This window comes from Triticum dicoccoides, chromosome 3B (assembly GCF_002162155.2).
Source record: "Triticum dicoccoides isolate Atlit2015 ecotype Zavitan chromosome 3B, WEW_v2.0, whole genome shotgun sequence".
In the NCBI taxonomy this organism is placed as follows: Eukaryota; Viridiplantae; Streptophyta; class Magnoliopsida; order Poales; family Poaceae; genus Triticum; species Triticum dicoccoides.
The window spans coordinates 488,288,670-488,301,633 of record NC_041385.1 but is presented as its reverse complement, the minus strand read 5'-3'; the positions used below and the strand labels follow the sequence as shown (position 1 = coordinate 488,301,633).

The following is a 12,964-nucleotide window of genomic DNA, read 5'->3' as shown; positions in this document are numbered from 1 at the left end:
GCTCCTCCTCCTCCCCACAACCTCGACGTGATCCCGTCGTGGATGCAGCCGCGCGGGAGGTCGTTCAACCGCCGCTCCCGCAGCTTCTCCCGCGCCCGCCTCGCCGTCGAGGGCTCCTAATCCCGCCCGCCTCCCGTAACGAACCATCCCCTCTGAATTCACGCGGAACAGCTCGCCGTTAACGGCCACGCGAACGAAGATGGACGCCTCCGCCGCCGCCGCCGAAATCGCTGCCAACGGTAAGTAGGACCGTTCCGTATCGACCGGATCGGATCGGATCTCTGTTCTCGCTTGGTTTGGGAGAACGGTCGAGCACATGGTGTGCATGGCTTCTCTGTTTGCTCAAGTGGAGTCAATGACGCGTGGTGCCTCCGCGTGTGTGTTGCAGGGGTGCTGGCGAAGCTGGAGGAGGAGAGGGAGGCGCAGAAGAGGTACTGGGAGGAGCACTCCAGGGACCTCACCGTCGAGGCCATGATGCTCGACTCCCGCGCCGCCGATCTGGACAAGGAGGAGCGCCCCGAGGTGATAACGCCATGAGATCGCTTCATTTCCCTTCCCGTTTATCAGTGATTGATAATCGTTAAGTACTATCTGTGGATACATCATATTTTCGTTTCTTCACTGTCAAAACGTGCCTGATCTGGGCAGCATGTGTGTTGATTTACTGCTTTTGCCCCCACCCGCCAGCAAGTATAATCAAGCATAATATCGGCGGTACCTAGAAAGAAATGCATGTTGCAAACGTTGATGCTTTCGGAGGTGCTGCACTATTCTGGGGACCAAACTGATAGGTATTGTGTGCCGTTCAACGAAACATCGGTGATGCTGACAGTGACACGTACTTTTTAGTGTTCCCCCGAGTCCTGTTTGGTTCAAGAAAATATCCGTCCACTCGAGATGATACCAAAAACCTCAATTTACATATTTTCTTCCCTTTGGAGGTTGTACTCATTTTTTGGTTCGATAGAAGTTTGACATTCATATTCTCCTTAATAACAAAAATCCTTCCTCCTGTATTTTACATTCAACATTGATATGTCATATTACATCAGGTATCATATACGAAGCCTTACCACTCTATATGCAGAGTACTAGAATAATCTGTATTTCCCATGAAGCAGAAATGATTTCTTGAAAATGAGAACTTTGTAACATGTCTCCCTCGACTTGTAGTATCACCATTCTCATATAGTTCTACAATTCCTTTTCAGATACTGTCTTTACTTCCTTCGTATGAAGGAAAATCAGTGCTGGAGCTTGGTGCTGGAATAGGTCGCTTTACTGGTGAACTGGCTAAGACAGCTGGGCATGTCCTCGCAATGGATTTCATTGAAAGTGTGATAAAAAAGGTATCAACATTTAAGAAAATATATTGGGTGTCTGAATTGCGATGTCATTCTTTTAATCTCTGCATGCATAGCTTGCCTGGTTCACTGAGCTCTTTTGAATATATTTTCTTTGTAGAATGAAAGCATAAATGGCCATTACAAAAATGCATCCTTCATGTGTGCTGATGTTACATCTCCGGACCTGGTGATTGAGGATAACTCCATCGATCTCATATTTTCTAACTGGTTACTGATGTATCTTTCGGACGCGGAGGTAAGAGAACGCACTTATGAACCTGGTTATTGTATCAATCCTTGATTTAATAAACATTTTCAGGCATGATAAAATCCTACTAATCCTTTATTTTCCAGATAAATAGCTAACCCTGGTTTTAAAAAACCTAAATGATAACATCTCGTATGCAAACTAAATTTGTTGGCATGTGTTAGCTGTTTTTTTTTTCTTCCGAATGTTCCTAACCTTTATCCCTTATTGTAGGTCGAGAAGCTTGTAGAAAGAATGGTTAAATGGCTAAAAGTTGGTGGCCATATCTTCTTTAGAGAATCATGTTTCCATCAATCTGGAGACTCAAAAAGGAAAGTGAATCCGACACATTATCGTGAACCAAGGTTTTATACTAAGGTGAAAATGCTAACTTTCCTATCGCTGGTGCCTAGTGCCTCTTCTCCCATTTCAATTTCAGTTTTCAGTCTGTTTTCTGCTCTATTTGAAATTGATCGTTACCTACTTTACTGCATATGAGCTATTGCCTCCAGAATGCATACCACAGGACAAATTAGTGTCATTTGCATTACTTCGTAATAATTTTGTGTAGGATTGAATGCTCTGTCATTTTCATTGCTTACCTGAGCTTTTGCCAACAAATTGATACGGTTGCATTTTCTTTTAAATAGCTAACATTTGATTTACAAATAGGTATTTAAAGAGGGCCATGCCATTGATCAGAGTGGGAGCTCCTCTGAACTTTCTCTACTTACGTGCAAGTGCGTTGGAGCTTATGTGAAGAACAAGAAGAATCAAAACCAGGTACTTCTCTGTCCATTGTACACTTTAGATATGCATGCACTTTCCATGAGCTAGTGAAATTGATGAATATGACTCCACGCGTTTTAGATATGTTGGCTATGGCAAAAAGTCAACTCAACAGAAGACCGGGGATTTCAACGATTCTTGGATAATGTGCAGTACAAAACCAGTGGAATATTGCGCTATGAGCGTGTTTTTGGGCAAGGTTTTGTGAGCACTGGTGGAATTGGTGAGGGCATATATAACCATCTGTCATTATGAAACCTGTGATATTCTAGTTTATAATGTACCGTTACAACCGCTTACTTATTGTCGTTCACAGAGACTACAAAAGAATTTGTGGACTTGCTGGATCTTAAACCTGGGCAGAAGGTGCTTGATGTTGGATGTGGAATCGGGGGTGGTGATTTTTATATGGCTGAAAACTATGATGTTCATGTTGTTGGTATTGATCTGTCCATAAACATGGTTTCATTTGCACTCGAGCATGCCATTGGACGCAAGTGTGCAGTAGAGTTTGAAGTAGCTGATTGCACCACGAAGACATACCCAGACAGTACGTTTGATGTTATCTACAGCCGTGACACCATCCTCCACATACAAGTATGTTCTTGTACACATCGTTGACTGCCCATTCTGGGATTTTATTGCTTCCTATCTGAATTAATTGCAGTCTAAATTTGAAGAAATCATGCATCTGAAGTTTTGCATCTACTGTTGGAAACAGATTCTTTTGGCAAGCCCTTGTTTTGCTTTTACACCTAAAACTACGAATAATTAAGATGAAAATATTATTGTCACCACTTCTTTATTTGGTGCCAGAATAACAGTTTTATAACCAATGGATGCTTTTGCTTTTGCAGGATAAACCCTCTTTGTTTAGAAGTTTTTTCAAATGGCTAAAACCTGGGGGTAAGGTCCTAATCAGTGATTACTGTAGGAGTCCAGGAAAACCATCTGAAGAGTTTGCGGCATACATTAAGCAGAGAGGTTACGACCTTCATGATGTAGAAGCTTATGGACAGGTGCCACTTAATTGCGATGATATATTGTTAGTACTGTTTGTGTAGAAAATGTTGATCTCCATTAACTTGTATACATCAAAACTATTCAGATGCTACAGAATGCTGGTTTCCATGATGTCATTGCTGAAGACCGCACTGATCAGGTTATTCCCTCACCATCTCATTGGTTTGCAACCTATAGTGGTTATGTTTGCTTCCACAAAGATGTAGAGAGCAGTTTCTCGGATACTAATTAATACTGAATTCTGTATTTCAGTTCCTAAAAGTTTTACAGAGGGAGCTAGCTGAAGTTGAAAAGAACAAAGATGAATTTCTGGCCGACTTTGGTCAGGTAACGCGAACAACATTACAGAGGGAGCCAACCGTGAACTGGCAGTTTAGAAGCATTTATTTTTTCTATGTTCCTAGCAAGCCGTATCTAATTCGTAGTCTGATTTATTTTCAGGAGGACTATGACGATATTGTGACTGGGTGGAACGCGAAACTTCAGAGGAGCTCTGCTGGTGAGCAGAGGTGGGGGCTGTTCATCGGGACCAAGTGATGGCCCAGAACTGTGGGTGTTTGCAAATAAAGTGGCTTCATCTCATGTGGCCTTTTTTATAATTTGGTTTTGCAATTGATATTTACTTATCCTATTTCTCGGTGACTTGGGAAAGCTGGTTATCACGGTCCTGTATTAATTCGATTATGCGTGATACTGATATATCACCTATGTTTGAAGTAAAAACCCACTTTGTGGCTTTCGTACCAGACTATGGCATGTGTTTTGTGTGTTTGTGCGCGCTCTCTCTCTCTCTTTTCTTCTAATGAATTTTGGACTAGCTTGAGAAAATAGCCCTGTATATTATATGCACCAGTGTTATTTGAATTCGGCACTAGGTGGTAAGGTGTAATCACTGCTGCATCTTGTTTGAAAGCCAAGTATTTAGCATGTGGAAATTTAAGGAGTATAAAAAATATATAAACTATTCTTTTATCTTTTGCTCAGATAAAATATACTCCCTCCGGTTCCTAAATGGGATAAGTATATTTTTCATCTCGAACTCTTCCCAAAGTTGAGAAATCGTCCCTCAACTTCAAAACCACCAAAAGTCAGTCCTTGAACTATTTAAACCGGATACTTTTCGTCCTTCAACAATTTAAACCAGATACTTTTCGTCCCTCATAACGCTTAAGGTGATTTTACTATAACTTGGACCCTGTTTTGATTGAAACGTGCCATGTTGACTGGTTTTGACTGCCACGTCAATTAAGTGTTTGTGCATGAGTATGTGTGTGTACGTGTGTACAAGTGAGAACAAGAGAAAAGGAAAGTGTTTGCACTTCCACTTGTGTGTGAACTGAACATAGTTCAAGAAAATCTGAATATAACTGAACATAGTTTGGACATTTCAGAGCATTGTACTGAATTTAGTTGAGCATAGTCTGAACCCAATTTAGTTAAAAATAGTCTGAACATATTCTCGACCCAATTTAGTTGAACATACTCTAACAAAGTACTAAATGGGAAAGGGAAATAGTACTGAATATAGCTTACAATCAACGATAAACATGAATTCTCACATGGTCTGACATAAGAACAGATAGCAGCAAATAAGCCATTCATAAGAACAGACAGCAGCAAATAAGCCTCTGAATCTTCATTTGCAGCCTCTGAATTTTCATTTGCAGGCTCATTTGAGTTACCAGCAGTGATTGCAAGACAACCAGTAGGTGCAGAACTAGCGAATGCGACAAAATGATCTCTACTTCTCCCTGATTCACTACTAGCATTTGGACCCATCAGAAGCTCAACATCAACCGCACGGATCCCTGTCGTGTTCGTCATTTCAGAATTTGGATATAGCTCCAGATATATTTCAGCTACACTTCCAACAGCAACATAATTTTCAGTCAAAAAAGGGTCATGTCACTGTAAAACCACCTTAAACCTTATCAGGGATGAAACGTATCCGGTTTAAATAGTTGAGGGACTGACTTTTAGTGGTTTTGGAATTGAGGGACGATTTCTCAACTTTCGAAAGAATTCGAGGACGAAAAATATACTTATCCCTTCCTAAATATAAGTCTTTTTAGAAATTTTAATCTGGACTACATACGGATGTATGTAGACATATTTTAAAGAGTAGATTCACTCATTTTGCCTCATGTGTGGTTCATATTGAAATCTCTAAAAAGACATTTATGAAGGGGTAGTATTATCAAACGGATGCACCACAGCAAGAGATGAGATGCAACTTGTAACATTTGCAGGGCCACCTGACCATCTATTCTTTTTTATAAATTGATAATCATCTGTTGTTTGGTAGGCGTTCCTTTTTGATAATTTTGTTGTCGTGCAAAACAAACGCTGACGCAGAGAACAGTAGGTCGTGTTGAGATGTTCCCGACGCGCAGTTGAGTAACATTGCCCCTCGGCCAGCACAGCAGAGGGAGGTGAACCAACCAAGAGAAAGCGCCTCCTGTCTGAAAACTGTCGGGGAGTCGGCCACACGTCGATGCTCCACCAAAGCTTTTTCACCCGGGCATTTCTCATCCGCGTGAAAAATCATCAGCACGAGCAGTAGCGATCACCGAATGCTCGCGAGAGAGGCCACGCGTGTCTGCCCACGCGTAATTGGCCGACGGAACCAAGGACAAAGGGACACGACGCAACAGTGGAATCAGATTGCAGATACTGCCATGTGGCATGGCGCCGTACTACTAACATGATAGTCATGTGCCAGCCAATACCGTGGCCTGTCGTAATGTTTTCTTTTCTTTACAGCAAATCAGGTAGCCAGGGGGCGAGTTCCTGTAGTACGTAATAAGATGTATATTCGGGTCTAGGGTCTTAGACATAGTGCGAGTCACGCCGGCCTACTACGGATGAGGTGACGACGGCGGCATCTTCATTGTGTACCTGTATCCTTGGCTTCTGACGCTGCGACGATGTTTGCTTCGGTGTCGGCGCGGAACTTAGAAGGTAGCTCAGGAGCGGATGTAGATTGTGGCCAGGCCCGGCCCTGAGGGGGGGCAGGAGGGTGGCCGCCCCGGGCCCCCAAAATTCAGGGGGCCCTCCCCAGGGTATGTACACACAGGCCATGGCCCAGGGAGGTAGTGCATGGACGCATGCAAACTAGCGAACTGCCGGTGATTCTTCCTCTACTCAAAAAGGAAACTTAGCGCTATTCTTCCATTCCATCACGTAGCAATCCCATATCCTACGCCGTCCTTTCCGTCATAAATAACAAGCCATCCTGCTAATTTCTCCTAATTTCCTTCCTAATCCCGGTCGCCGGTTCGCCGTCTCCCCGGTTTCTATTTCCGGGCTCCCCGATTGCGAGATGCTAATCAGAGTACTTAGTACGCGCCGCCGCTTTGCTCTCCGCCTTCAGGCGCTGGACATGCACACACACATGGCAGATTCGCCGGCCTAATTTCAGACGAGTCCATATCGAGTCATTGGGTCATCGCTCAACACCCTAGCACCAAAGCCGATCCGATCATCCAAGGTATATTGTATTAGTGTTCTCTGATCCCTACTCCATATACGTTCAGTACTGGTCAAGTAATTTATCCATCACATAAATGGGGCATAGCTTGCATCGATCAACCTTTGATGTCATTATTTGTTTATTTTTCCAGCACAATTTAAAATGATATAGTAGGTGGATGATGCAATCATAGAAGCGTTCTTGATACAAAAAATCAAGAGAAATACCGGTGCATTGCTGAACCCAAATGGTAAATTGCCCATTGTTGTTGTGGAGAAGATGAACAAATTGATGGGAATTACATATCTGATCAAGAGGGAAATGTTACATCAACATCCATGATAAAAATGTAAGTGGTTCTGAGAGTACAGTTATTTCAATAGGTTCACATTTTTTGGGTGGAAATTTAAATAGGTTCACATGCACACTCTGCTAGCATCGATGATCATCCAGTTTTGCATTTTTCTAAATTAAAGATTACTAATTGACTTTGACAAATGGTGTAATGTCTTCTATGAGGATTTTCGAGTATGTCAAGGAAGTTGATTTTTATCCCAATGCCTCAATTAATTATCATCTTATTTGCAGTGCATGTAACTGTCACATTAGTTGAAATAAGTTTTTCAGAGTTAAGAGTATTGCATAGCTATTTGAAATCAACAATGACTCAGGAGAGTTTAAATGGTTTGACAACAAGATGCATTGAGCAAAAATTATCGGATAAGATTAACATGTACCATTATTTTTTAAGTGACTTTGCATCAAAGAATGTTATTTTTTGAAATGATAATATGTAAAATTATTTCATATGTATATTGTTTTTGATGAATTTAAATGATTATTGGTAACATTTCATATATTCATATTTATCACTATATTGTCTATACTAAGGGCCCCAAGTTTTGGTTTCGCCCCGGGCCCCCAAAATCTCAGGACCGGCCCTGATTGTGGCCTGCATCGACGATATCTAAAAGACAGAACGTGTGCTGGGTTCATGGTCCGTGGATGGCAGGTATGGTTTTCTCCTTTGACGTCTTAGTCGTGGTGGGGTGGCAGATCTGGAGTTCGATGGCGTGTCTAGGATGTTGCCCCGGTCTGATTCATTCAACAACAAGGGCTTTACTTTTGATGAGCCACCTTGAAGGTCCGTAAAGGTGCATATCAATGATGGAGCCGTGTCGAGCTCGGGTGTAAGGTGATCCGTCATTTTTTTCTTCGGTGATTGTTGTGATGGTGTCGGAGGCAGGTGACGGACATTGGTATCGTGCTCAGGATGTTATGCTATCTTTTCAGCTCTATCGTGTTGGTTTTTACGTGATTTGTATTTTGATCTTTATGATATGAATGAGACATGTATTACCATGGAAAAAAACTACGGAGCAGTTTATTGCTTAACCTGCTATGCTAATCTCAGGCCTTTTGTCTCGCCCCCATATCCAGTTTAGTCACGGCAAGGGGCCAAGGGCCTGTTCGGAATAGAGTTTTTCAAAACACAGGGTAGGAAACAATGTATGTGAAGGAACGGGGAACGGAAAAAGGGGAAATCTGTTAAGATTATATGCGTTCGGCAATGCATTGAGGCCGGGGTGATTTCTAGTGAAAATGGACTAGCTTTTTCCTTTGCGGGAAACATAGCTTTCTAAATATAGCAAATATGTCCGTGCGTTGTAACGCGAAAAAACAATCAGATATATCAGAATGAGCAAAGGACTTCTAAAATGTCATTTCATAAACTATGTCTAAATCATGTCATGATGAGATAAGGGATTTTTAAGAAGTCATTTCAAAAGCTGAAAATGTGATGGTCTCGTCACGACTTAATTTCCTAAGGCGCCACAATAAAATATTTTTTGCCTAAACAAGCTGCATTGACGAATCCTACCTGAGCTAGACTGATGAATGATGTGCCTCATCTTGACCTAGCATCGCGGTGTTTTTCATGACCAGTATAACTATAATACCAGAATAAACATAGCTATGTATGGAGGCAAATTAGACATTTAGTTATTTTCATATACCTTACAAAAACTAACCCATAGGATTTTTTTTTGCGGGTGGATCCATAGGAAGTTGTGTCAATTTTTCCGGGGACAAGCGTTATATAGAACACAAAATCCCTTTTTTAACCGATGCGTGATGGACTAAATAAAATTATAAAACAACATCTATGTATCCTCAAAAGAGCTATGTCTAAGCGATGGTTCATTTTGTTCGTTATTTACGTATATGTTTGTATTTTTCCGAACATTTTCTAAACTTTCATGGACATTATTTTCAAATTGTTGAATATGTTTTGAATTCATGATCATCTTTTAAAAATCATAAAAAAAATTGAAATCGTATTTTTTTAATAATATGCAAACAGATTTTAAAAATCTTGAACATTTTATGATTTCCCTACCACTTTTTGAATTATCGAACATTTTGTGATTTCTAAAAATAATCAACTCACAAATTTCTAAAATTTTGAATTTTTGGAAATCCTGAATTAATTTTAAAAGGAAAAACATAAACATAAATAAGAAAAGAAAAAGCAAAAAAGAAAATGAAAACAGCAGGGGGGGCATACTTCCGTACATGGGCAGGCCCATACATGTGTGGGAGGAGGAGGAGCGCTTGGAGAGAAAAGAAGAGAAAAAGGCTGAGCCGAGGATCGAACTTGACCATTGTGGCACTCCTCACGACGACTTTCAAAAAAAACTGAATCATTTCTTCACTTGTGGCATAGTGTGTAAGTTATGACAACTTCGGGGATAATTTTAGTGACGGACAGGCAGAAGCAATAACCTCTTTGTTGTTAGGTAAAGATTACCTATGTCCGAGATTAGTTATCTTAGATTTGCCTAGATGGCACAAGACCTACACTGACGCAGAAATTGTACTCGCTCCATTCCTCAATATAAGCCTTTTTTAGAGATCCTATATAAACTATATACAAAGCAAATGAGTGAATCTACACTATATAAAATATGTCTATGTACATCCGTAGGTAGTCCGTATTAAAATTTCTAATGGCATCACCAACGGCGACCCTCAAACCGTCCGGACCGGATTGTCCAGATCGCAGAAGCCATCCATCACGGCCTTGTATCGGCCCGCAGAGCGATTCAAACGCGTTTTCTCTCGCAAATTGGAGACAAAGTGGGGAGCTTTGCAGGAGTCCTGACAGCAGACACGTAGGACTCCAACACCCCAAGCCCATCCAATCCCTCCTCCCGGTCCTATTTCCTTCCACTCTGCCCCTTCTTTCCCTTGATTTACATCTGCATCATCCATCTCCGCTGCCGCTGTTGTACGTCTCCGGTCATGACAAAGCCATTGTCGGACGTTCGCAACCAGCACCGACGCGCCCGCTCGCCTCTATGACGGTGTTGTCCACCCTGGAGCCGTTTGTACCCAGGTACACTCCGCCCCCCGTCGATGACCTCCATGACGGACACCACGCTCCGCAGGTGTTTGATCAAATGTCATTGAGCTTATTTTCGAATGTTATGTTGTTTTTTAGAGTATCTATACCAATATAAAAAGACTCAAAGGGGCAGATCCAACTGATCTCGTCCATCAAACTAAGTCAATCCAACAACCTAGGTTGCTCCAATGGCGAGCATTCAACGTGTTTAACGTGCAATTAATATCATGCTAAATATTGCACTAATCATAGAATTAACACACGAATAATAGCATACCTAATATCCGTGTGCATTTAATATTTTGCCTAAATATTAACATGTGTTGCACGTGCGCATTTACTAGTGAAGAATAGCGAGCTACTCGACCATGAATTATGAGTTGTTGTGCGATGCGTGGTTGGCCGTATCCGCATGTTTCATAGGCAGGAGCAGAGGGGAGGCCTTCTGGCAGCAAGTGCATGACTCATTTCACGCATGAAAGCACATTACGCTCTACGACATGTACATCATTCAGCAAGACAATGTGTCTTTTGATGGGGAACGTTGCATGAAAATCAAAAAAATTACTACTAAACACACAAAGATCTACCTATGGAGATGCTAGAAATAAGAGGGGAGTGTGTCTACGTACCCTTATAAACCAAAAATGTTAAGGATCTAATGATCGTGATTGACGTAGTCGTATTCACGTCGTGGTACAATCCGATCCAAGTACCACACATGCGGCACCTCCGAGATTAGCACACATTCGACTCGGTGGTGTCTTCTTCTGCTTGACCCAATAGGCGAGGGAGAAGTGGTAGATGAGATCGTGACCAGCAAGACGGCGTGGTGGTCGTGATTGCAGCGGAACTCCGAGCAGGGCTTCGCTAAGCACTGGGCGGAGGATATGGAGGACTAAAGGGAGAGAGACATGGCAAGGGTGGAAGGATGCAGCTCCCCACTATATAGAGAGGTGGAGGGGGTTGGTAGCTTGCCCTCCAAGCCCCTAGGGTTGTTGGCCAAGGGGGGGGGAATCTCTCCTTTCCTTCCCCCACCGATCGCTATCCCCTTTTTTAGGGATCTTGATCTTATTCCTTCGGGTATGATCCTATTCCTTTTAGGGGGTATTATGCCTAGACCAGGGGGTGTGGAGTCTTGCCACACTACACACTTTCATGTGGGTCCCCTCATGTAGGTGGGCCCCACTCCGGAACCTTGTAGAACCTTCCCCGTATAATACCGAAAAATCCCGAACAGTTTTTGGAACCCTGAATATAACTTCCCATATATAAATCTTTACCTCTGGACCATTCTAGAACTCCTCGTGATGTCTCGGATCCCATCTGAGACTCCGAACAACCTTCAAACTTCACCATATTAATATCTCAATACTACCCTAGCGCTACCGAACGTTAAGTGTCAAAGGATCGAGATGGACCTAGAGGGGGGGGGGTGAATAGGTACAACAACAAATTTTAATTGTTACTTAGCAATTTTAGGCAATAATGCGGAATATGTAAGTAAGCCTAACAATTGCAAGTGTGACACTAAGTGCTAAGCAAGATAAACAAGTGGCACAAATATATGAGTAAGCAAGCACAATATGATAAACGTAAGTGCAAGAGACAAGTAACCACAAGTAGGGAGTTAGGGTTAGGAATAACCGCAACTCCGAGAGACGAGGATGCATGCCGATGTTCACTTCCTTGGAGGGAAGCTACGTCACCGTTTAGAAGAGGTGGATGTTACCACGAAGGCACACCAACACCACGAAGGCTCACCCTATTCTCTCTTTGAGACAACACCACAAAGGCGTTTCTCAACCACTAGTGGTAGACCTTGGGGTGGTCTCCAAACCCTCACAAACTTTCCGGGGGTAATCACAATGGTTGATTCCTCACCGAATGACTCCTACCGCCTAGGAGTCTCCAACCTCCAAGAGTAACAAGATCCAAGGAGAAAAGCTCAAGACTTGCTCAAATCATGATTTGCTTTGGTCACAAGAAGGAGAGGGGGAAGATCTTTCTTTTGATTGGAACAACTCTTCGAAACTCTCAAGAATTAAGCCGGGATCTAGGATTTAGTGTATGAGCAAGAGAGAGGGAGCACTGGTGTTCTTGAGGCGTGTTTGTGTGAAGTGTTCAACCTTATCTCGAAGAGGTAAGGGACTATTTATACCACACCCAGAATTGAGCCGTTTGGACAGAAGTTGACCAGCTCGGATGATCTGGGATACCATCCGGATGATCTGGACATTGTCCACATAATCTGGCTGAAGGCCCGGATGCAGATGGTAGCAGCAGAGCTGCAAGTAGCCCGGACAGACCGGAGGCCACCCCGGACGATCCGGACATATCCCGAATGATCCGGATGCCTGTCGGATGATCCGGCTACAACCATCCACTACAAAAAAAGACACATCCGTGACATTTTGGGCCGAACGAAATTTTTTTCTGTCATACATATGACACTTCTATGACGATAATTGTGAGTTCCCGGTTATGGTGGGAGGTCGGGGCCGAGCGATGCGCATTTCTCTCGTACACGTACGCGCGTGTGTGCGAGGCGTTGGCTCTAACTGAACCCGAGCGAGGCGTTGGGCTCTAATTGAACCCGAGCGATTGGACTGCAGGCTACGCGTTACTGAACCCGAGCGATCGATCGATGGCTGTTAACTGAACCTGATCGAGCGATT

General features: G+C 42.8%; 1 protein-coding gene across 1 annotated transcript; it reads left to right on the top strand.

Moving 5' to 3' along the window:
- The first annotated feature begins 6 nt into the window (after window positions 1-6).
- On the top strand, window positions 7-4,151 carry LOC119276678 (phosphoethanolamine N-methyltransferase 1-like). Its single transcript, XM_037557807.1, has 12 exons — window positions 7-239; window positions 389-522; window positions 1,212-1,349; window positions 1,465-1,602; window positions 1,828-1,971; window positions 2,266-2,376; window positions 2,464-2,605; window positions 2,699-2,979; window positions 3,240-3,401; window positions 3,491-3,544; window positions 3,658-3,732; window positions 3,847-4,151. The coding sequence occupies exons 1-12, from the start codon at window positions 200-202 to the stop codon at window positions 3,940-3,942; spliced, it is 1,515 nt and encodes a 504-aa protein (XP_037413704.1). The 5' UTR covers window positions 7-199; the 3' UTR covers window positions 3,943-4,151.
- The last annotated feature ends 8,813 nt before the right edge of the window (window positions 4,152-12,964 follow it).

Bases quoted from the DNA above. Each gene is read 5' to 3' on its own strand.
- LOC119276678 (XM_037557807.1), top strand. From the start codon at position 200: ATGGACGCCTCCGCCGCCGCCGCCGAAATCGCTGCCAACG. The intron at 523-1,211 runs GTGATAACGCCA...ATTCCTTTTCAG, and splicing joins ACAAGGAGGAGCGCCCCGAG to ATACTGTCTTTACTTCCTTC. The intron at 1,603-1,827 runs GTAAGAGAACGC...CCCTTATTGTAG, and splicing joins TGTATCTTTCGGACGCGGAG to GTCGAGAAGCTTGTAGAAAG.